General features: G+C 45.0%; 1 protein-coding gene across 1 annotated transcript; it reads left to right on the forward strand.

Moving 5' to 3' along the window:
- Positions 1-4: 4 nt before the first annotated feature.
- MVK (mevalonate kinase) lies at positions 5-20,627 on the forward strand. Its single transcript, XM_083407324.1, has 10 exons — positions 5-172; positions 9,642-9,789; positions 10,253-10,403; positions 11,726-11,881; positions 12,422-12,525; positions 13,351-13,396; positions 16,612-16,702; positions 17,098-17,214; positions 17,915-18,068; positions 18,561-20,627. Exons 1-10 carry the CDS (start codon positions 101-103, stop codon positions 18,710-18,712), a joined length of 1,191 nt encoding a protein of 396 aa, XP_083263450.1. The 5' UTR covers positions 5-100; the 3' UTR covers positions 18,713-20,627.
- The last annotated feature ends 1,375 nt before the right edge of the window (positions 20,628-22,002 follow it).

A 22,002-nucleotide genomic window follows, 5' to 3' on the forward strand; every position in this document is an offset into this window, starting at 1 on the left:
AGGAAGAGGGCGGGGCCAAGGCGCGGCGCTGCCGGGATTGCTGCTCGCTGGCCGCCGGTCGGGCTGCTCTGGGGGCTGCGGGGCGCCTTGGCGGGAGGAGATGCGCACCTGGGTGGTCTCGGCTCCGGGGAAGGTGATCCTGCACGGGGAGCACGCCGTCGTCCACGGCAAGGTGAGCGGGGCGCGGGGGGCGAAAGGGGCGCCAGGATCGGGGCCTCGCCGAGGGGCCGGGGCGAGGCGGACAAGGCGGCGGGAGGAGCGCGCCTCCCTCGGGCAGATGCCGCAGCCTGAGTGCTGAGCGAAGGGAGACCTCGCCAGCCTGGACCCCCTTCAGGGTCTTTCCATTACCAGCTTGGGCCCGGTTTCCCCCCCCCGGATCGCCTTCTTGCCCCGAAGATGCCCCCCGGCTTCCTTCTCCCCCCGGCCCTCCCCGCCTGCGCTTTCCCTGTCTTCGCTGCGCTCTTCTCGAGGTCTGCCCAGATATGTAGAATGCTGGTGTGTGTTTTCACTTATCATTGATTTTAACTATTTTTGAATGTTTTAAATAGTTGTTTTAAACTGTTTTTACTGATGATAATTCTATTTCTCTTTCCTTTTATAAACTGCTTTGTTTATTTTTATTTTTTACAAACAAGTGGTATGTAAATTTTATGAAATAAATAAAAAGTAAGCAATGGCTATATTGCAAAGCCTAATTTGGCTTGGGACCTCAGTTAGCTGCCGGAACTCCTCCGCTGACCTCAGTCTCCCTGGACTCCAAAGTCTTCATCCGAGGCCCTGCTTTCAGGTGCCCCCTTCAAGAGGGAGTTTGGGGGGGGGGGAGAATGGGGAAGCAGTTGCAGTCCCCCACTTTTGCTGCACCCTCCCAAGCAAGCTCTGCTGGCACTGACTCTCAGGTTAAGACTTCCTCTACTCCCAGGCATTTGGTGGGCTATTGATTTTTGCCATTTTTGCAACCGGCCCTTTGTGTTGTTGATTTTCAGGGCTTTATGTGAGGGTTTAAGTATTGGACAGTCTCAAGTTTTATTTTGTGTGTGTTTTTATACTACTTATAAATTCTGAAACTGCATTGTAGGAGGCATTTTAATATAACATATAATACAAACGGTGCACAGAATAAAAGCAACCCCAGAGGAGTGATGTATAAAAACAGCATAACATGATTGGATGGGGATGAATTCAGATTTAGGTTGCCCATCAAAACCCCATCCACTAGAGAGGAAGCCCCATTGAATTAAATAGGATTTACTTCGGAGAAGATGTAGTTAGAATTGCCCAACAGAAAACCTGAAAAACAAGAAGGCCTTTGCCCAGTGCTGAAAAGACATGGAAGGAGGTGTGAGCCAAGCCTCTCCAGGGAATATGTCGCATGATGTGAGGCGCTCCACAAACAGCCTCAGATGAAGATCTTCAACTCCATTTCCCAACATGTTATGATGATTGAGAATTATTATTTAATGAATGTCTACCCCGCCCTTCCTCCCCAAGGAGTCCAGGGCGGCAAACAGGTACACAGTTTAAAAACAAAAAGCAGAAACATTCTAAAAATATATATTTAAAATTACAATAAAGAATGCCTAAAAGCAGTTACAGTTTATTTATTTCATAACATTTACATGCCATTTGCTTATTAAAAGAAAAAATCTCAAACCAGTTAAAATCAGAATTGTAGAGTTGGAAGGGATCCCTAAGGGTCATCTAGTCCAAGCCCCTGCAATGCAGGAATCTTGACTAAAGCATCCATGACAGATGGCCAGCCAACCCCTGTTTAAAAACCTCCAAGGAAGGAGAGTCCAGCAGACTTCCGGTGGAGCGCAGTTCTGCCGCAAGAGGGGTTTCTCTGAGAGAGGATCCCGTTCTATTTCGGAGAGAAAAAGGGCGCTACAGGGCGCAGTAGCCCCCTAAAAAAAACCTCTGGTGGGTGTCCAGAGTGTCAGGTTCCCAGCGGTGCCAGAAGCTATCTGCCCGGCCGTCAGGTAACTCCAAAAAGGAGCGAAGAGAACGGCGGAGCGGGATAGCGGGCTAAGGGAAGCCATTATCTAGCTCCGAATAGCAAAGCCCCGAGCTTGCAAGGAAAGCGCTTCGCTCTCAAATTCAAGGAATTCGGCTCCAAATTAATACAAGCGGAAAGATTTTGTCTTAAGAAAGGATCTGAAAGACAGAAAGATAGCTGCGGAGTTCAGCTATCATCTGGAATCAGCTCAGACGCAGCGCTACGCGCAGAGCGGCAAAAACGAAAGTGAGTTGCCGCTAGCGGCTATTGTTTCTTTCTCTCTATCAACTTTTCTAAAGTAACTCTTCAAGAAGTTACAAAGTACTAAATGGTTATCAAGGTTAAGAGGGAACAGAAAGCTAATAGGTGAAAATAGAGGTTTTCGATGTAATGGAGGAGAAAATAGAGGGAAAATGCTTTTCTACTTTCATTTTTAAAGAACAAAGAACTGCAGACGGAAGTGGAGTTCGACTCCATTGTAAAACTTTAAAAGAACATAGTTGGGACAGAGATCAAATATCTTTCGAGACCGGCTTTTTTTCTTACTTGATTTTTGTGGGTCTTTAACTGCAAAAAGGAAGATTGACAACCCAGCCACCCAAGGTCGTATTATAAATATTTTTAAGTAATTGGGACTTTATTTACTACGCCACGTTAAACTGGATTTAGGACCTCTAGTGGACGGAATGAGATAGAACAACTTGTTTTTCTTGCCTCTCTTCTGTTGTCATATTAGTGGATGGGACTTTATATGGAAAAAACTACGCTTCTTCCTCTTTATTCTGTTATTTAGTGAACTTTCCTCTGGGAATTTTTACAGGAGTTTGGATATAATTTTTGAAAAAATGAACTAAATAGTGTTCTAATCTTCGAATCCTCTCATCTATGGAACTGTGATTTTTTGCATATTTCCATTTTCTGGATTAATTTTGATTTTAAGTTCCTACCTCTGGTTGAATGCCTGTGGAGTATTTGGATTAATTTTGGTTTTGATTTTTTGGAATAGGTTTGAAAGCTTTTGCTTTTTAATTTTTTAACTTTGGGTGGTAGAATTGGAATATCAAATTTGGAATACTAGACTTGGTTATCAAGCAGCAAGCCTTATTGGAGGATTAGCCTAATTGGTGGCAGAAGATTGGTCAACTTTGGTCTTTGCTTCAATCCTATTTCTCATCAACTCTTCATTTGTTTTAATACGTCACCCATGGTTCTATTATTGATTTCTAATTAACCGATAATACGATTCTTAGAAAACACTGTATTATACATTATAAATTACAAGTTTGAAATTGGTTAAAATTTTAGAAAATGTAGAAAATTAGAGAAGACAGGAGTGCCTGGCGTGCTCTGGTCCATGGGGTCACGAAGAGTCGGACACGACTGAACGACTAAACAACAACAAAAGAAAATTAGAAAAGTAGATTTGATATTTATTTAAATTCAGGCTATTGTTGTATTAGGAGGTATTTGGGGACAGTTGTTTGATTTATTTACTTTGAGATATCGGTGGCCTAAAAAGTGGGTGTGGGGAAAATTTCTGTTTGATACCCATTTTTTAAGATGTCATTCCCGCCGAAGAAAGGGGTTGATGGGGGGACGCCAACAGAAAGGAAAGGCTCTAAACAAGAATCTGACTTTAAGGCAGAAGTTTTGAGAATGTTTGCAGAAATTAAACAAAGTGAAAAGAATTTAGAATCAAAATTAGAACAAGCTGACAATAAGATTGGGAAAATGGATAAAAAAATTGATGAAACAGTTAATGAACTGAAAGGACAAATAAAAGACGTGACTAAGAGGACACAATCTTTAGAGGAAGGAATGAAGAAGACAAAATTGGAAATGAAAGAAGTCAGACGAGAGGAAGATTAAAGTGGAGATGTTGGAATTAAATAGATCACAAGAGGAAATCAAAGATGTGATTGCTATGAATGAATTGAGACAGAGGGAAGTCAATCTGAGATTTAGGTCTGTGCCGGAGACACAAGGTGAAAATATCAGAGAGAAATTAATAACAGAAATTGCACAATGGATGGAGGTTCCAATTGAAGATGTCGCAAAAACAGTACAAAGTGCGTTCAGAATGGGAGTAAGAACACCTAAAGCAAGAAAATTTCCTGGAGACTGCCTAATCACCTTCAAAGACAGAGAAATGAGGAATTTGATACTACTAAAGAATAGAGAGAAGAGACTTAATATAGATGGGAATTACATAATTATTTTTAAGACATCCCAATTAGACTGTTGAAACGAAGAGACCCATATAAACCATTGGTACAGAATTTGAAGAAAAATAAAATTGAATTCAGATGGGAATTTCCAGAAGGAATCTCTTTTGCCTATAGAGGGAAAAGGCACAGATTGACGAATCCAGAAGATACAGGAAAATTTCTGAGGAAGTATAAGGAACTAAGAACAGAAGAGGAAGAAGCTAAAGGCGCAGAAGGAGGGTTGGAATTGGAAGAAGAAGAAGAAGAGAACGGAAAGAAGACAGAAGAGGAAGAAGAAAAAGAGGTAGAAGAAGTAGTTAAGTTATAGGAAAGTTAAACAAATTTATTTAATTAGAAACCATCATGGCGCTAAAGTTATGGAATTGGAATATTAATGGGTTGAACGAGGGGAAAAAACGGAATAAAATTGAACAATTTTTTGAAAATAAAAATCTGGACATCATATGTTTACAAGAAACACACGTGGCAAGAAAGCACAGAAAAATTCTGATTAACAAAAGATTAGGAAATGAATTTATATCTTCGGATAAACAGAAAAAGAGAGGGGTTGTTTTATATATTAAAAATAAAATTGAATCGCAACAAATCTCTAAAGATGAAGAAGGAAGAATTATAGCAGTCCGGATCAAATGGCAAGGGGAAAATTTGATAATTGTCGGGATCTACACACCTAATGGAAACAAGACTGACTTCTACAAAACTTTGGAAGAAAAACTGTTTGAATTTATGGATCAGAAAATTATAATAATGGGAGATATGAACGGGGTAGTCTCGCTGGAAATGGACAGATTAAGAGATGGAACATCTAAAGAAGGAAAACTACCCAAGTCTTTCTTTTCAATGATTAAGAACTGTAACTTGATCAATATTTGGAGACTTAGACATCCATTGGAGAAACAATTCACATATTTTTCTGAACCGAATCAATCAATGTCAAGAATAGATCAAATATGGGTCTTGAATGAACTGACTCCAAGAATCCTACAAGTTGAAATACAATCTAAAGTAATTTCAGATCACAATCCAATAAAAATGGAACTAAAAGGCTTTGAAGAAAGAACATTCAGATGGAAAATTAATGAACATCTTCTGGACGACCAGAAAATCGTAGGAAAAGCACAAAAGAAACTAACTGAATACTTCGTTGATAACTGTAATAAGGGTACAAAGATGAGTGTAGTATGGGACCCAAGCAAGGCTGTGATGCGTGGCTTTTTTATCCAGCAGAATTCATTGAAGAATAAAAACAGAAAAAGGGAAAAAGGAAATTTTAAAGCAGATAATGGACAATGAACAAAAACTAATTAGAAAGCCAAATAACTCTAAAATAAAACAAGAAATCAAGACTTTGCAATCACAATTTGAAATGATAATAAATAAGGAATGGAATATTAAAAAGTTAAGACAGAGAAACTTTGAGTTCGCTAACAAATCAGGCAAATGGCTTGCGTGGCAAATCAAAAAAGAAAGGAGCAGAATACAATCAATAGAATCACTGTGAATGGCGAATAGACAGAAAATCCGAAAGAAATTAGAAAAGGATTCTTGGGATTTTACAGACAATTATATAAAAACAAAGAAAGGAATAACGTGAGGAAAATTCAGAGATTTTTAAAAGGGAAAAAGGTGCAAAAGATCCTGGCAGACAAAAAAGACCAACTGAATGCCCTAATAGAAATGGATGAGATTAAAGAGGTTATAAAGGAATTGAAGAGGGGAAAGGCCCCAGGACCAGATGGATTTACATCAGGTTATTATAAAGAGCTAAAAGATGTTCCGATGATACCCTTAAAAGAAGTTATGAACAATATTCTAAAGGAAAGAGACATCCCGGAAACATGGAAAGAAGCATTTATTACACTTATCCCAAAACAAGATTCGGATTTAACCCAAGTTAAAAACTATAGGCCTATTTCATTGTTGAATACAGACTACAAATTTTTTGCAGGGATTCTAGCAAGAAGAATGAAAAAGATATTATTAGAAACTATTCATAAGGATCAAGCAGGTTTCTTCCAGGCAGACAGATGAAGGATAATGCAAGGAATATAATTAATATTTTGGAATATCTGACTGCCAGGAATGAGAAACAAGCTATACTTATGTTTGTGGACGCAGAAAAGGCCTTTGATATAATAGCATGGGACTTTATGTTGAAAAATCTGGAGTGTATGGAAGTGGGAAAAGAGTTTTTTAATGGGATAAAGGCAATATATACAGAACAGAGAGCTAAGTTGATTGTAAATAATGTGACTACGGAAGATATTAAAATATTTAAAGGAACTAGGCAGGGATCTCTGCCTTTGCCATTGCTGTTTATAATGGTCCTGGAGGTCTTAATGCGATCAGACAAAATAAATTAATAAAAGGGATAACAAAATGAATATAAAGTTAAAGCCTTTGCAGACGATCTGGTAATAACGATTGACGAACCAATAGAAAGTGCAAAAGAAGTATTAGAGGAGATTGAACAATTTGGGAAGGTGGCAGGGTTCAAATTAAATAAGAAGAAAACTAAAATAATTGCAAAAAATATGAAGCAAAGTATGATAGAAATAATGCAACAACAAACAGAGATAGAGGTGGTGAAAAAGGTAAAATATTTAGAAATTTGGTTAACTCCTAAAAATATTGATTTGTTTCAGAACAATTACATACCGGTTTGGAACGGAATGAGGAAAGATCTGGAGGTGTGGGGTAGAATGAAACTATCTTTTTGGGGTAGAATTTCTACGATAAAGATGAGCGTTCTTCCAAAGATGTTATTTTTATTTCAGACTATCCCCATAATAAAGGGGGTAATGATTTTTAAAGAGTGGCAAAGAACGATTTCAAGGTATATCTGGCAGGGCAAAAAGCCGAGAATTAAAATTCAGCTATTAACAGATGAGAAGGAAAGAGGAGGCTTTGCCCTGCCAGACTTGAAGTTATATTACGAAGCAGCATGTCTTTGCTGGTTGAAAGAATGGATAAAACTAGAAAATAAAGAATTACTTGACTTAGAAGGTTTTGATAACAGATTTGGATGGCACGTGTACTTATGGTGTGGGAAGAAGAAAATGCATAAAGGCTTTGGGAACCACATCTTCCGGAGTGCGTTAATAGAAATATGGGATAGGTATAAAAACCTATTAGAACCAAGAGTTCCACACTGGTTATCTCCGTTAGAAGTTATGAGTGTAAAGAAAATTAATATGAGAGGTAAATGCTGAATTGATAATTAAAGAAGGAGGAAAATGGAAATTAAAACCATATGGTTTTATATGCAACCAATCATAAACATACTCTTTAACTTGTTCATATGAAGAGTATGTTTATGATTGGTTGCATTATTTTAAGGTTAATGTAATGTTTTAAAAAGATTTTAAAGAATGTGGTTATGCAGAAAAAGGCTCTAAGTTTCAAATCGATATAATAAACAATGATTGTAAAATTCTGTCGAAAATGTATAAGATATTGTTGGAATGCCGTATGAAAGATGAAGAAGTTAAGTCGGTAATGATACAATGAGCCAGGGACTTCGGTTACAATATACAATTTGATGATTGGGAAAAACTATGGAAAGAAAACTTAAAATTTACTGCATGTACGGCATTAAAGGAAAACGTGATGAAAATGTTTTATAGATGGTATATAACACCAGTAAAATTGGCAAAAATGTTTAGGATGTCTAATAAGTGTTGGAAATGCAAAGAAAAAGAAAGAACATTTTATCATATGTGGTGGGATTGTAAGAAAGTCAAAAGTTTCTGGGAGATGATATATAATGAGTTGAAAAAGATGTTAAAATACACATTTGTAAAGAAATCAGAGGCTTTTCTTTTAGGGATTACCGGAAACGAGATAAGAAGAAAAGACTGTAAACTCTTTCAATATGCAGTTACAGCTGCAAGGATTCTACTGGCCCAGAAATGGAAACAAGAGGAAATTCCGACAATTGAAGATTGGAGATTGAAACTGACAGACTATGCAGAATTGGATAAGCTAACTGGGAAAATTAGATATCTTAAGGACCAAAAGTTCATCAAAGACTGGGGGAAATTTGTAGAATATCTGAAAAATACATGTGATGTGCAAACAACGTTAGTGGGATTTCAAGAAGCACTGTGAAATTTGAGATGCATTGTTATAAAAAATAATAGAAGTGGGAGGGAAGACCAATAACAATACTAAGGAGAAGGAATGCGTAATTAAGAGGTAAAGATGGATGTTTGTCAAAGAAGCTGAAGGAAGTCCAAAAAGAGAGAATTTGTTTGTTAAAAATTGGATAAAATTGTATATTTGTGTTGTAAAACAATAAAAATTATTACATAAAAAAGGAGAGTCCAGCACCTTCCTTCATGCTTCCGTCCAAAGATCTCGAGAATTCTTCAGCCATCAAATGCCCAAGTAAAGAAAAATGTTTCCAAATTCCTCCTTAAAGCTAATAATGGTGGGCATTCCACAGTCAGGGAGCCACCACTGGAAAGGCCCTGTAAAAACGAAGAAGCTTATTATGGCACCAGCTTTTCTGGACTACAGTCCACTTCATCAGAGGCATGGAGTGTTTTCCTGAGCTGCAGGGGTATGTTTGTGTGTAGATTAGTGAAGCTGGGAGGAAATAAAATGCAGGAAAGTGCAGACAGTGATAATAAGTCTATTAACATTCACAAGACCACGGTGATAACGTATTGGTAGGTCAGTTAACACACCTTAGAGTTGGTGAGGTGGACCTTAGTCCACTTCTCCCATAGCAAATCTGCTTGTTTTAAGGCACCACAAGACACATTTATTTCTCCTGCGCAAGTCTAGCATGACTACCCCACTGGGAATTGTAACATTGTGGGGAACGTTAATATTTATTTTTTTGCAAGAGTTAAATCCATATTGAGAGTGGTTGTTTCTTTTTCTCCCTGTACCCGCAAAATGCACTTGGCAATGTTTCCTCTCGGGGGGGGGGGGGGAGAACCTTTGTCAGCCACAGGTGTGGGCTCCCTTCTAGGCAGGCTTGTCCCCTGTCCCCTAACCCAGGCAGGCTTCCTGGGGCCAGTGGTGGGCGGAGCCAGAGGAAAATGGGTGGAGCAACCCAGGCAACGCTGCCTAGATTCCACACACTCACACATCCTCCCCGGGGTCAAGCAAGGGGCCAAGTTGGTCCGAGTTCACAGACCCATTCCAGCCTGGAAGACACACTCAAGGAAGAGTGCAAGCCAGGCCTGGTAAGGGTTGTGTCCTGGGGAGAGTCCCAAGGAGCAGGGGGGGGGCGGGATCTGGAGGGCACCTGAAGTTCTCTGTGCTGGGGTTTTAGAAAAAGGCCTCCCCATGCCGATCTCTGTGTGTGGTGCCTTCCCTGTTGAAGGTGTGTTTGACTCCTGCATAGCAGGGGGTTGGACTAGATGACCCTCAGAGCCCCTTCCAACTCCGCAATTCTGCAATTCTAGCTTGCCCTGGCCGTGGCTTTGAACCTGAGGACATTCCTTCAGATGACCCTTCGGAATGATGGGAAGGTCTTGCTATGTCTGCCAAATATTGGGACCAGGTTACACTGGGAAACATCTGAGCTGGAGCCCTTACTGGCAGCGTTCCCTGGTGAGCACTCTGGATGCTTGGGGGGTGCTGGGGGGGACTCCTGTTCTTTGCTTCAATCTGCAGAGAGCCACAGCTGCTTTGGGAGATCCATTCCGGGAAGGCCTGAGATGAGGGTCTCACTGCCCAATCTCCAGGCATCCTGTGTGGGCTGCCTGGGGCTGTGAAGCACAGCAGAGGGGCAGGAGCGCAGTGGCAGAGCGTTGACTTTGCACGCAGAAGGTACCAGGCCGAATCTCCAGGTCAGGCTGGGAATGTCCCCTGCCCGAAACGCTGTTGCCAGTCCTGCCAGCCCTGAGCTCGATGGAGCAAGGCTCTGACTTGGGATGAGATCGCTTCCTGGGTTCCTGTGGTTGGCCTAGTAAAGGCGTTTCTCTGGTGCCCATCCTGGAATAAAGCAAAATGTGTCTGGTGGGTCCGTCATGGACCGTTAATATGCCTTCCTCTCCATTGGCTCTTTCTCCAGCTGGCCTGATTGACACTCAGCCCCCCAGCCCAGAACAGGTGGAGAAGCTGAAGGAGTTTGTGGGGGCTGCAGAGGGAGCGGCTGCAGCCACACACAGCCTGGCCGTCGTGGCCTTCCTCTACTTGTACTTGTCCGTCGCGTCCAAATGCGGGTAAGGCTCTTGGGCACCTCCCCCCCCCACTTGTCGCTGCTTCACCCGTGATTTAATGCATTGATATTTCTCTCCCAGAGAGCCCTGTAGTGGGAATTATAGCGTGTGCCTTGACTGAAGGGCCTAAAAGAGAGGAGATGCAAAGCAAGAGTGCCTGAAATGATATGGTTAGGAGAAACTGCTCACGCAGACTGTGTTACGAATGTGTCAAGGAAAAGCTTACATTCAGCAAGTCCTGTAAAGAGTAGGCATCCTGGTCTTGCAGAATCAGGTTTCCAGCTCTGTTAAAGCAGGCATGCTTTTCATCAGAGAATGGGACCTAATTTGTACGCATGTGGGTGGGTTCCCCAGTGGGGGCTGTTCTGCCCAAGTAAAGTTCCCTTAAACATCACAATGCTGTGTCTATTGAAGAACTCCACCACAACCCTTTAGTGGTGTGGCTCTCTCAGTTCTGAATCCTGGCTCTCTGCAGTGAAGTGTATGCTGTAAACTGACCTGTGGTTTTCAGGTGAAGGGTAGTACTGTATACACATTCAATAATAATAAGATAGTTGGAAGCTGTAGCTCATTTGGGGGTGAGGTGGGGAGCCGCTGACCCACAGATCAAATTGGGACCCAGCACAGGTCCCAGTTTGGCCTAGGAGGCTATTTTCCCCAAACCACACTCCCTGCCCTCCCCCCACCTAGCATCATAGTTGACATAAGGTGTGGGTTGTAGATGGAGACAGGGCTGGATCTATTGCAAAACCTGCCAAAAGCCATCTGGAAGTCACCGCTCCCCAGATTGTTGGCAGTGACCAGCTGTCCTGGAGCAGCCAGTACCTTCAGAAAGCAGCTTTGAAGTACCTATGCTCAGCACTTGGTATAGGGTTGGCAAACTTGTTATGATGCCTGATGATGGATGGGTGGTAAAGCAGCTGGTTTATCATCTGACATCATAAGGTTCAGTAATGGCCTGGTTGGGTATCCTTGCAAGGTGAACCCCTTGCTTCAGGAGCTGCTGAAGGGTCGTGGCTCAGTGGGATAGCATCTGCGCTGCATTCAGAAGGCCCCAGGTTCCATCCCCTGCAGCATCCTGGATACAGCTGTTGCTGCCAGTCCTTGTAGACAATACTAGGCTAGATGGACCCAAGGGTCTGGCTCAGTACCAGCAAGCCTCCTCTGTTCCCTGCTTCCTATGACGCCAGAGCAAACAGATTTGTTCTATTGTCTGTGTGACAGGATAATGCAACGCATTCCAGTTCTTCCTTGTTGGTCCTGCTCAGTAAATGATGGAATGACAGGTGGTTTACTTTTTATTTTTGTAATGTTGTGTCTTTCAGGGTTCTTCCAAGCATGGACATCCTGGTGTGGTCTGAGCTGCCCACAGGTGCTGGGTTAGGTTCCAGCGCCGCTTATTCCGTCTGCCTCGCAGGGGCTTTGCTTTCTGGGTGTGGGATCATCAGCTGCCCTCTGGGCGAGGGCCAGTCTGTAGCCAGGTAGGAGCCCCAGAGAGCTGGGCGCCGTAGAATCACAGAGCTGTAGAGGCGGAAGGGTCATCTGGTTCAACTACCTGCAGTGCCAGCATCTCGGCTGAGAGATGGCCATCCAACCAATGGGGGGGGGGCGTGAAATGCTGTGGATTCACTTCTACCTCATTCAGCTATTTTATGTGTTCAATTATCTGTCGCAAACAGAAACAAATAGATATCAATAGATATTTTTCTTTGCCTAAGTATAAGAACCTGGAAGAACTGCTTCCAAATACAACCAGCCAACATTATTATTTATTAAATTTATACCACACCTTTCCTCCAAGGAGCTCAAGGTCCTCTCCCTCCCCCCACAGCAAGCCTGCCAGGTAGGTCAGGCTGAGAGGCAGTGACCGGCCCCCAAGGTCAGCCGCGAGCTTCGTGGCTGAGTGGGGATTTGAACCCCATCTTCCCAGGTCCCAGGCCGCCACCAAACAACCACAATAGGCAATACTGGTCTGCATGGACAGACTCTGGCATGGTGTGAGGCTGTTTTCTGCCTTCCAGGTGGGCTGAGGATGAGCTGGACTTAATCAACAGGTGGGCCTTCCGAGGAGAGCAGGTGATCCATGGGAACCCCTCTGGAGTGGATAACGCTGTGGGGACCTGGGGTAAGTGCTTTCTCTCTCTGATTTAACGTGAGAAGAGGCTTCTGGATCAGGCCTAAGGTGGGGCATGTAGTCCAGCAACCTGTTCTCACAGCGGCCTGCCAGAGGCCCCAAGTGGGACCTGCCTGCAGGACCTGAGCCCAAGAGCCCTCGCTGCGGTTTCTGGCAACTGGTCTTCAGAAGCTTTGCTGCCTACAGCTGAGGAGGCAGATGGCAGAGCCACCATGCCTAGGAGCCATCTCTAGCCTGCTCCATGAATTTGTCCGGTCCTCTTTTAAAGCGTCCAAGTTTGTGCCCATCACTGCCTCCTGTGGGAGCGAGTTCCGTAGTTGAGCTACGCGCTGTGTAAATCATAGAATCACAGAGTTGGAAGGTACCCTGAGGGTCATCCAGCCCAACCCCCTGCAATGCAGGAATCTCAAATAAAGCATCCATGACATCTAATATTCCCCCCCAGCTCAGTTCACAAGTGACAGCATTGAATGGCTTGCTGGATTTTAATTCCACTGGTATCACCACAGTCTCCATCTGCTACGCTTCTAGAAGCCATTCGGGGGGGGGGGCAGGCGTCCTGCATCACACGCTGGGGTCTCCCTCACATCCTACATGAAGCTGCCCCTTTGGAACTATCTGTAGTTATCTTTCTTCAAATATTCAGAATTCCTTTCCTTCTCTCCCTTGCTTTATGACAAAGGAGTGACTCAACGTTGCTCTGTATTGTTCATTGTAAATTGAGTTCTTTGTGCCAGATCATGGAAAACAAGACATCTTCTGAAACTGTGTTCCAGTGTTAAGACTCTTCTTCTCCCCCTCCGTGGAAACTTTTAGGTGGAGCTTTGAGATACCAGTCAGGAAAAATCTTGCCGTTAAAAAGGTAAAAGTTCACTCTGAGCGTTAATGTTTATGCTGCATAAAAACTACTTTTAGTGTGATGAATGTGGTTAGTAAGCTGCTCTGTGGGAAGGCTGGTGGGTTTCAGACTATATTTGCCAGGGGTGAGATGCTGGACAAGCCACCTCTTGGGGGTTGCTCTACCCCTGGGCTGTCTGCATGGGGTGGGGTGGGAGACGGGATGAACTTACAGGGACACCCCACCCCCCACCCCCACCAGCTCTTTGAAATAAATAGTTAAAAGCTCTTCGTGATGGCCACCGCATGAGATGGCTGCAAAAGAGACATTAATGAAGGAGGAGGCAAAGGCTCTCGGGGGCTCCTGGCTGTGTTCACCCTCCACCTTCGAAGGTGTTACACCTCTGCTTCCCGGCTGGGCAGGGCAGGTGAGCAAAGTCCTGTGGCCTTCAGGGGCCGCTTGCAGGCTCCCAACAGGCTTCTGGCTGCCCATTATGAGAACAGGAGAGGGGACCAGGGGCCACCCCCTGGCCAGACCCAGCAGCAGGGCTCTTCTGGGGCTTTGATGTTTGATGATTCTGCTTTCATCCCCTTTTTGTGGGGAAGGGCATTGAATAAGGTGATGCAGCTCCAGTGATGTTAAATTCGAGAATAATCTTTTGGAGAATATTCTCAAGAATATTCTTGGTTAATGAGAATATTAGAGAATTCCTATTTAAAATAGGAGAATATTCATTTCAATGCATTGCATATATAATTAGTTAATATACATGTTTATTCATGGGTAAACTTGTTCAGATGGCAACCAAAAACTACAGAAAACTTTCTTATTGGTCAGCAGTGTTGACATATAGGGAAACTTGTTGTTAGGCAAAGGAACCACAGCGAAAATATGTAAGCACAAGCCTACTTGTCACTTGCAAGTATCAAATTAAAAAGTAAAACATGTTTTATAGCTAAAGCATTCTAAGGTGATGGCGCCAGTAATTGTCATGTTAAGGTTTGGTATATAGAAACTCGGTAGTTAAATCATATTTTATTCTTCCAACAGAACATGTACATGTTATAGGACAAGTAAAAAAAATACAATTGGCAAGTTAAGGTTTGATACAAGTAAATTCAGTAATAGGCTATCTTGTGCTTCTAATAGCTCTAACACTTAATAACTGTTTTGGCAACTAAAACACAGCTTGATAAACAAAACTATATGCATACATATAAAAAAGAAGCCATTAACATTAAATATATTATCATAATATGCTAATATATTTCAGTATATCAGTCTCTGGTAAATGGCACCTTGTACCTTTGAATAGCACTGCAAAAACCAGTTACTGGCACTAAATAAAACTATAGAAATGTCAACTGTTTAAATCAAGGCCACCTCACATGCTGTTACACATAATTGTATAGGCCTAGGTACTTTAAGTGTATTAAAGGTACATTAAAGCAACTTTCTGTAAAAAAAAATAAATCACACTGTATGGCCAAGGGTATAGAATTGCTAAGAATAAGGTCACACCAAAATAGAAAAAAGGCTATTATATAGTTGAAATACATATGAATTCAAATTTCATCAAATTAAATGATGAAACTTTTAAAAAATAAAAAGTTTTCTGTAGCTCACATTTCAGAACTCCCAATGGTGAATGACGCAATGCCCAGTAATGTAACGATCAAAAAAATCATTATTCATTACTTACACTGACAATTTCACAGCTTGACTGATTATTTACTAGATTTTTTAAATGTGGGTTGTAAAACTGGTTCTTACATTAGAATTTACAGTTTGTGGAGAATATTCTCCGGAGAATATGCTCACCTCACATCACTATGCAGCTCTGAGTTCGTTTCCCTCTCTGGCACCTAAAAACCTCCACACACAAAGGATCAATATTAATTCCTCAGCCTTGCGAGATGCTTATAGATGCTCTGACTTTTTGCAAACAAGTGGCATTTAAGGAATAACTTGCTTGCTTAAAATTACAAAGCGTTTGAGGACAGAATGCAAGGGGTCTCTTTTTCAGCCGTTGGCCACCCTGATCCCTTCTGCCAATGAACCATAATCAGACTCCATTAAAATCTTTCGTGGGGCGTGAAATTGCTCTATTAGCCGCTAACATCAGGCGCTAGTTCATTATCGCAGATGGTATTAGAAAGCAAAGTTATTTTGGTTCACAAGACACAGGCCTTTTGTCAGGCAGCTAAATGGCCTCTGGCGGCACGCTGAGGTAATTCTAACCACAACGTGGCTCCTAATGACGTTTAAGCTTTTGGGTCGAGGTCCCTGTCTTGTGTGAAGTCCTTAATGGCTGCGCAATGGTCATATGAACAAAAGTGACTGGCATTGGGGGGGGGGGGCTAGTCCTGGCTCTGAGCCTGCAGAAGGCCCCACGTCCGTTGGTGGGGCTGCATGGGACCCCTCCTTCCTTGAGAGGCACTGCCTGTCAGGATACACACCACCAGACTCTACAGAAAAGGATGCTCCATTAGCTCAACTGGTGTGTATTTCTACAAACTTTTAAGGCTGAGTTGTAACGGGGGAAGCTGCCTTATTCCGAGTCAGACCTTTGGTTGACCTAGCTCAGTGATGTCTGCACTGATTGGCAGCGGCTCTCTGGGGTTTCAGGCAGAGAGTCTCTCCCAGCCCTGTTTGGGGATGAAGTCAGGGATTGGCCTGAGACCTTCTTGCCAGGCTGATGCCCTCCCTACCCCTGAGCTCAGGCCTTTTCCCTCTTTCTACCCTGGGATCTTGGAGGGAGAGCCTATGAATACCCTAGAGAAGATGGGCAACATCATCATCATCATCATAATACTTAATATAATGGTGTTATTTCTACCCTGCCCACCTGGCTGGGTGGCCCCAGCCACTCTATAAGAACAGAAGGGTCTGCTGGATCCGGCCAATGGCCCACCCAGTCCAGCATCCTGTTCTTACGGTGGCCAACCAGATGCCCAACATGGGAAACCCACAATGGGATCCGAGCACAAGAGAGCTCTCCCCTCCGGAGGTTCCCAGCAACTGGGATTCAGAAACATGGCTGCCTCTGAAGCGGGGAGGATAGAGCACAGCCCCCAGGGCTGGGAACCACCCATGCTTCCTGCTCCCTCACAACATTTGGCGTCTCCTTCACTTGCAAAGGATTAAAGTGAAGTGGAAGAACATGGAGTGAATTGGCTTGCTTGCCCACGTTGGAGAGGAGACAACATTTTTTGACTCTGTTCTCCTTTTTTTCTTAGAGTCCCCACTCTACGGATTTTATTGACCAACACCAAGGTCCCTCGGAGCACCAAGGTCCTGGTTGCAGGGGTTAAAGACAAGGTGCTGAAGGTATTGCTTCTGATACAAAACCAGTATGGCCTAGTAGTTCGAGTGTTGGATTACTAGGCCTGGGAGACCAGGGTTCAAGTCTCATTGGCCATGACCTTGGGCCAGACACTGCCTCTCAGCCTAACCTCCCTTGCAGGGTTGTTGTGGAGGGCTAGAAATGAGGGGAAGATCTATCTATTGGGTGCTCCTTGATGGAAGAAAGCTGGGATATAAACACAATAAATAAAATAACTCCCATTAATTGGGACTCTGAGTCCCCCCATGATATTTTGGTTGGAAAACTGGTTAAATGCCGGCTGCATGAACTCCAAAGTGTGGTTGTCAGTTAAACTGGAAGTTGGTTTGGAGTGGTATGCCATTCTTAAGTGGAGGAAACCCCTTTTTTCCTCCTGCAGTTTCCTGCCATAATGGAGCCGGTGCTGGCTTCGATTGACGCCATTTCCCAGGAGTGCGAAGATGTTCTCAAAGCAATGGCCGATCATCCATCTCAGGAGCACTACCTTGTGCTGGAGGTGAGGAACCCTTTGTTTCTTCCTCTTTGAAACCAGCCAGGAGAGGCAGGACATCACTGGGAAGAGGCAAAAGCAGACAGGGCAGTTCCAGCTTGCGAAATCCAGTGTGTGCGACTACAGAGTGAAGCTGCAGGTGCAGAGCGGTCGCAGCGAAGCAACCCGAGCCAGCTGTGTCTTCCCCGTGTCCTAATGTCCCTTCAGGTAGCCTGCCACCCTCCCTTGGGTGCAGTGGGCAAGGGTGGTGCCCCAGCCCTGGAGTCAGATTCAGCCACTCGTCTGGTCAGCTTCTGAGCATGGGATGTTGGCAAGGCTGTCACCATCTTGGCTTCTACCTCTGGCTGCGCCATGTTTGGGGCTGGCCCCGTGGCTGGGATCTTGCTGTTGGCCAAATCCTGTCCCCTCCCACTTCCCATGTTGATGTAAGGCCAGAAGAAGATCCTACTGGATCAGCCCAGGGGGCCATGTAGCCCAGCCAGATGCTCTGAAGGGAAGCCCACAAGTAGTACTCTCCCTTTCTGTGGCCTCAAGAAACGGATCTGCAGAAGCACTGCTGCCTCTGACTACGGAGGCAGAGCATAGACCTCATGTGAATTTGTCCATTCCTCTTTTAAAGCTATTCATGTTGGTGGCCATCCCTGCCTCCTGTGGCAGCAAGTTCCACAGGTTAGCAATGTGCTGGTCTCTTTCTCCTTCTGAACAGGAACTCATTGACATTAACCAGCACCACCTGGATGTGATTGGAGTTGGCCATTCCTCCCTGGACAGAGTCTGCCAAGTCACCGCCTCTCACGGGCTGCATAGCAAGCTGACGGGCGCAGGGGGAGGCGGCTGCGCCATCACTTTGCTACGGCCAGGTCAGGAGATGCTGCGCATCCTGGGGACACTCTTATTTATTTGCTTACAAACTTTCATCTGGGGAGTGCATAAGCCCGAGGGTGAGCCAGGGAGGCTTGCCCTCGGTTGTGGAGTCACGAGGCTGCCCTTAGGGATGACCCTCTTGCTGTTTTCTCCTCTGTTACATGGGGATAAGCACAGTGGCCTACTTTACAGGGGTGGTGTCCTTGATGCAGCTTCATTGATGTGCACAGTGCTTTCCAGAGTGAGATAAGCGAAGAAAGCAAGTCTTTAATAAGGACTCCTGTGCTGATAGGTGGAAGTTCTGCTTTGCTGGTCCAAAGTCCACTACCCGCTATCTCTCGCCCTGACCTTTTACTGGTTGAGGCTCTGGAGAGCTGCTGCCAGACAGAGTCGACAACACTGGCCTGAGTTCCTCCCAGCTCTACAGTCCTCTGATTTTGTGTCTCTAGCCCAGCCATAACGCCTGATTCTGTGCCTTTTCTTGGCAGACACTCCTCCTACAATAGTGGCAGCCGCCACCCAAGACCTGGACGCCTGTGGGTTCGAGTGCTGGGAGACGGACATTGGGGCCCCGGGTGTGTGTGTGCACTCGCCCCCCTCCCTGAAAGCAGAAGTGCAGGCGGTTCTTAGCGGGGTTTAAAGGTGGTGGCAGAGGCTCCTCTTCCTGCTGAGAATTGGTTCCTGGTGCCGCGAGTTCATCACCCTCAGCCGTTCCCCAGATTTGACCGCAGAGGCCTCGCTCAAAATTGTGGGACCCCTGGAGATTTTGGGTTTACTTGGCCTATTGGACCCTGGAGAATGCAGCGCAAGGATTCTGACAGGGCCTGGTTGCTGGAAGCGGTGGTATCCCCACGAGTTGCTTTGCGGGGCCTGGTTATGCTGCTTGGAAGGGCTGTCACTGGGTGCTGAGGGTGCTGGGTGCTGGCTGTCTTCTGCTTGACTCTCTTCTGTCCTCCTAACTTCAGCAGGGAAGTCCTTTTCCACCCTGTTGAGACCTTGCCAGGGACGGCTGCTTTGCTCTCCTGTGCGGATAAGGTAGAGCTTCTCTTGCAGGGTGGCTGGAACTACATGCGCTCAGGCCTATGTGGAGTTGGGGAAGCACTGGTTTGTAAAGCGGGTTGGGGGGGGGTGATTTTCTTCTGTCTTTTTGCAAGGGACAAGTGACAACTTTTGGGGAGGCTCGGTCCATCACTTTCTCCCCCCCCCCCGCAGCCCCTTCCTAGCTGTTCTCCCGCCCCCCAAAATGCAGTTGATATGTGCACTGGGACCTCAGTTGGCAGAAGAAGGCTTAAGCTCCACTTGCCCCAAATCGCAGCTTTGCAGCTCTTCTGAGGAAGGGGAAACTGGGGGCCCAACCGTGAATGTCTTGCGGGACCGAAAGGAGCCAACATTCTCTCCTCTAGACTTGTCGGCACCACTTCCATCTTCCATTGGTTTCAGCATTTCCCATAACTTTTCCAGACTTTGGCTCAATTTCCCAGCCTTGCTTGGCATTGGGAGATCTGATTGCCTGGTCTCTGGAAGAGTCAGCTGTCTCAGGTAGACAGCCCTGTGGACTCCCAACTCCTGGCAGCCGGGAGGATCCTGCACACTCAGGAATGCTGAGAGTTGGGAGTCCAGCAAGGCCTCGAGGAGACCCACAGGTCCCCCCACCTTGGTCCTAGGCTTGATGGGTGGGGTGGAGGAGGAGGTGCCCTTGTTCCTAACAAAATGTCCGGCAGTCTGAAATGGAATTGGGGTGGGGGGAAGTGACCTCCTTAGTCTGTTGGCTCTGTATTGCTTCCTAATGATGTGTACACAGAGAGAGAAAGAGAGAGGTAAATTGCAACTTACACAGAATTACCATGTGTGATTTCAACTTTATGTGGTTGAAGGCTGGCCAGTTGAAATTGCAACAATTAAAGTCACGGAAGAGAGAGAGGTTAAAAGTTCTTTTTGCGCAGGGTTTTCCTGGCCCGAAAATAGCTTTTAAGTTCTCTGCCTTCTTCTGGGAGGCTCTTGTGAGATTTCATGGTACCATCCGAGACCTCGCAAGACCTTCCCAGAGTCTGGTGAGCAAGGCAGAGAGCTTAAAAGCCCCGCTTGGAGGATAAGACCTGTTTGGTGCACAGGGGCAGTTCAAGGGGCTGGTTTGAGAATGTGCTTTTTTGCAAATATGCACCACCCCAGAAATGTAGCCCCCGTGCAAGACGCAAGTTACCTGTGGGCGTGTATGCATATGTGTGTGTGAACACTCACGAGGGCTGCAAGTTTTGATCTGGGGAGCCTGTGGTGAGTTTTCTCCAGATATTGCTGGACTACAACTCTCATTAACATCCCTGTCCATTGGCCGTGCATGCTGCAGAGGATGATGGGAAATTGATTCCAGTGACACCTGAAGGGGTTGCCCCCTCCCTTTAATGAATAGATTAATCAACTCATATATGGTTCTTTTTGAAGGGAGGGGAGACTCTGCAAGTTGAGGGCACATTTTGAAGAGACAGTTTTGATTCTGGTATGTTCCTGCAGTGGAGAATGAAATATAACACTGCAGAGCTATCCTTTGTAATTTGAAATGGTGACTATTTTGTTAGTTTGTGGGTTGTTTGTATTTGGGGGGGGGGATAACCTGCCCAGCAAAAAACAATGGGGGGGGAAACAAACACCATCCAGACAGGGATCTGCAGCAGGTGGGCTCTGCCCTGCTGCCCCATAGCTTTTTGCCCTGATAAAGAGACGGGTCTGTGACAGGTTACACTCACTTCCCAGAAGATGGAGGAAGCACCCCGGGGGTCCTCTGTCTTGGACCCGGTCCTCGCCCACAGAGAGGAACCGATCCATGAAGTGGAAGTCCTGGGAAGCTTGGAAGGAAGTGATCATGTCCTCCTGGGTTTCATGATACAGAGGCAGGGAAAGCTGATTGTGGTCAGACATGCACTCACTCCGGACTTTAAGAAGGCCAATTTCTTAAGGAGCTACAGGGTGAGATCCCACGGTCAGAAATACTCAGAAGGGAGTCCAAGATGGATGGGAGTTTCTAAAAGGAGAAATATTGGGTGTCCAAATGCAGGCAATTCCAGCGAGAAAGAAAAGTGGGAGGCATTTAAGGAAACCGGTGTGGCTGCCTAAGGAGCTTCCAGATGAGCTGAGATTGTGGGAAATCACAAAGGAGGAGTGTGCACAAGTAGCCAACAGTTGCAGGATGAATGTCAGGCGGGCTGAAGTTCAGAATAATGAGCACAGCCTTGCAAGAGAGCCAAATAAACTTCTTATTTTTAACCTATGTTCAAAGCAAGAAGAGGAGCAAACAAGTGGTAGGTCCTCTTCGTGGAGAAGACTGAGATATGCTATTGGGTGACAGAGGAGGCGGAACTGCTCAAGACCTGCTTTGCCTCTGTCTTCACCGAAAAGGAGAGCAATGCCCAACCTGGTTATAGAGAATAATTGACGTAAGGAAGAAGCTGCAGCCCAAGATAGGGAGAGAGCTGGTCAGGGAACACCTAACTACTTGAAATGAATTCAGATCTCCGGGACCTGATTAGTTGAGGAGGGACTAACGGAGCTTGTAGATGTAATCTCAAAGCCTCTGCAAATAATCTTTGATAATTCTTGGAGAACAAGTGAGGTTTTTGCAGATGGGAGGCAGGCAAATGTTGCCGCCATCTTGAAAAAGGGAGGAGAAGACCCAGGGAACTGTTGACCGGTGAACTTGACATCGATACCAGGAAAGGTCCGAGAACAGATATGTTAACAGTTGGTCTGTGGGTACTTAGAATAGGATGCTGGGGGGGGGGGGGTTGAGTCAGTTTTAAACTTGCTACACAGAAACTCATTCCTTCAATTTGAGCATGGGTTCCTCAAAAAAGAAGTCATGCCAGATAAATCTCATTTCTTTTTCTTTTTTTGATTTCAGTAAGGCTTTTGACAAAGCCCCTCATGGTATTATTGCGA

This window comes from Podarcis tiliguerta (assembly GCF_965153285.1).
Source record: "Podarcis tiliguerta genome assembly, chromosome: 13".
Lineage (NCBI taxonomy): Eukaryota > Metazoa > Chordata > Lepidosauria > Squamata > Lacertidae > Podarcis > Podarcis tiliguerta.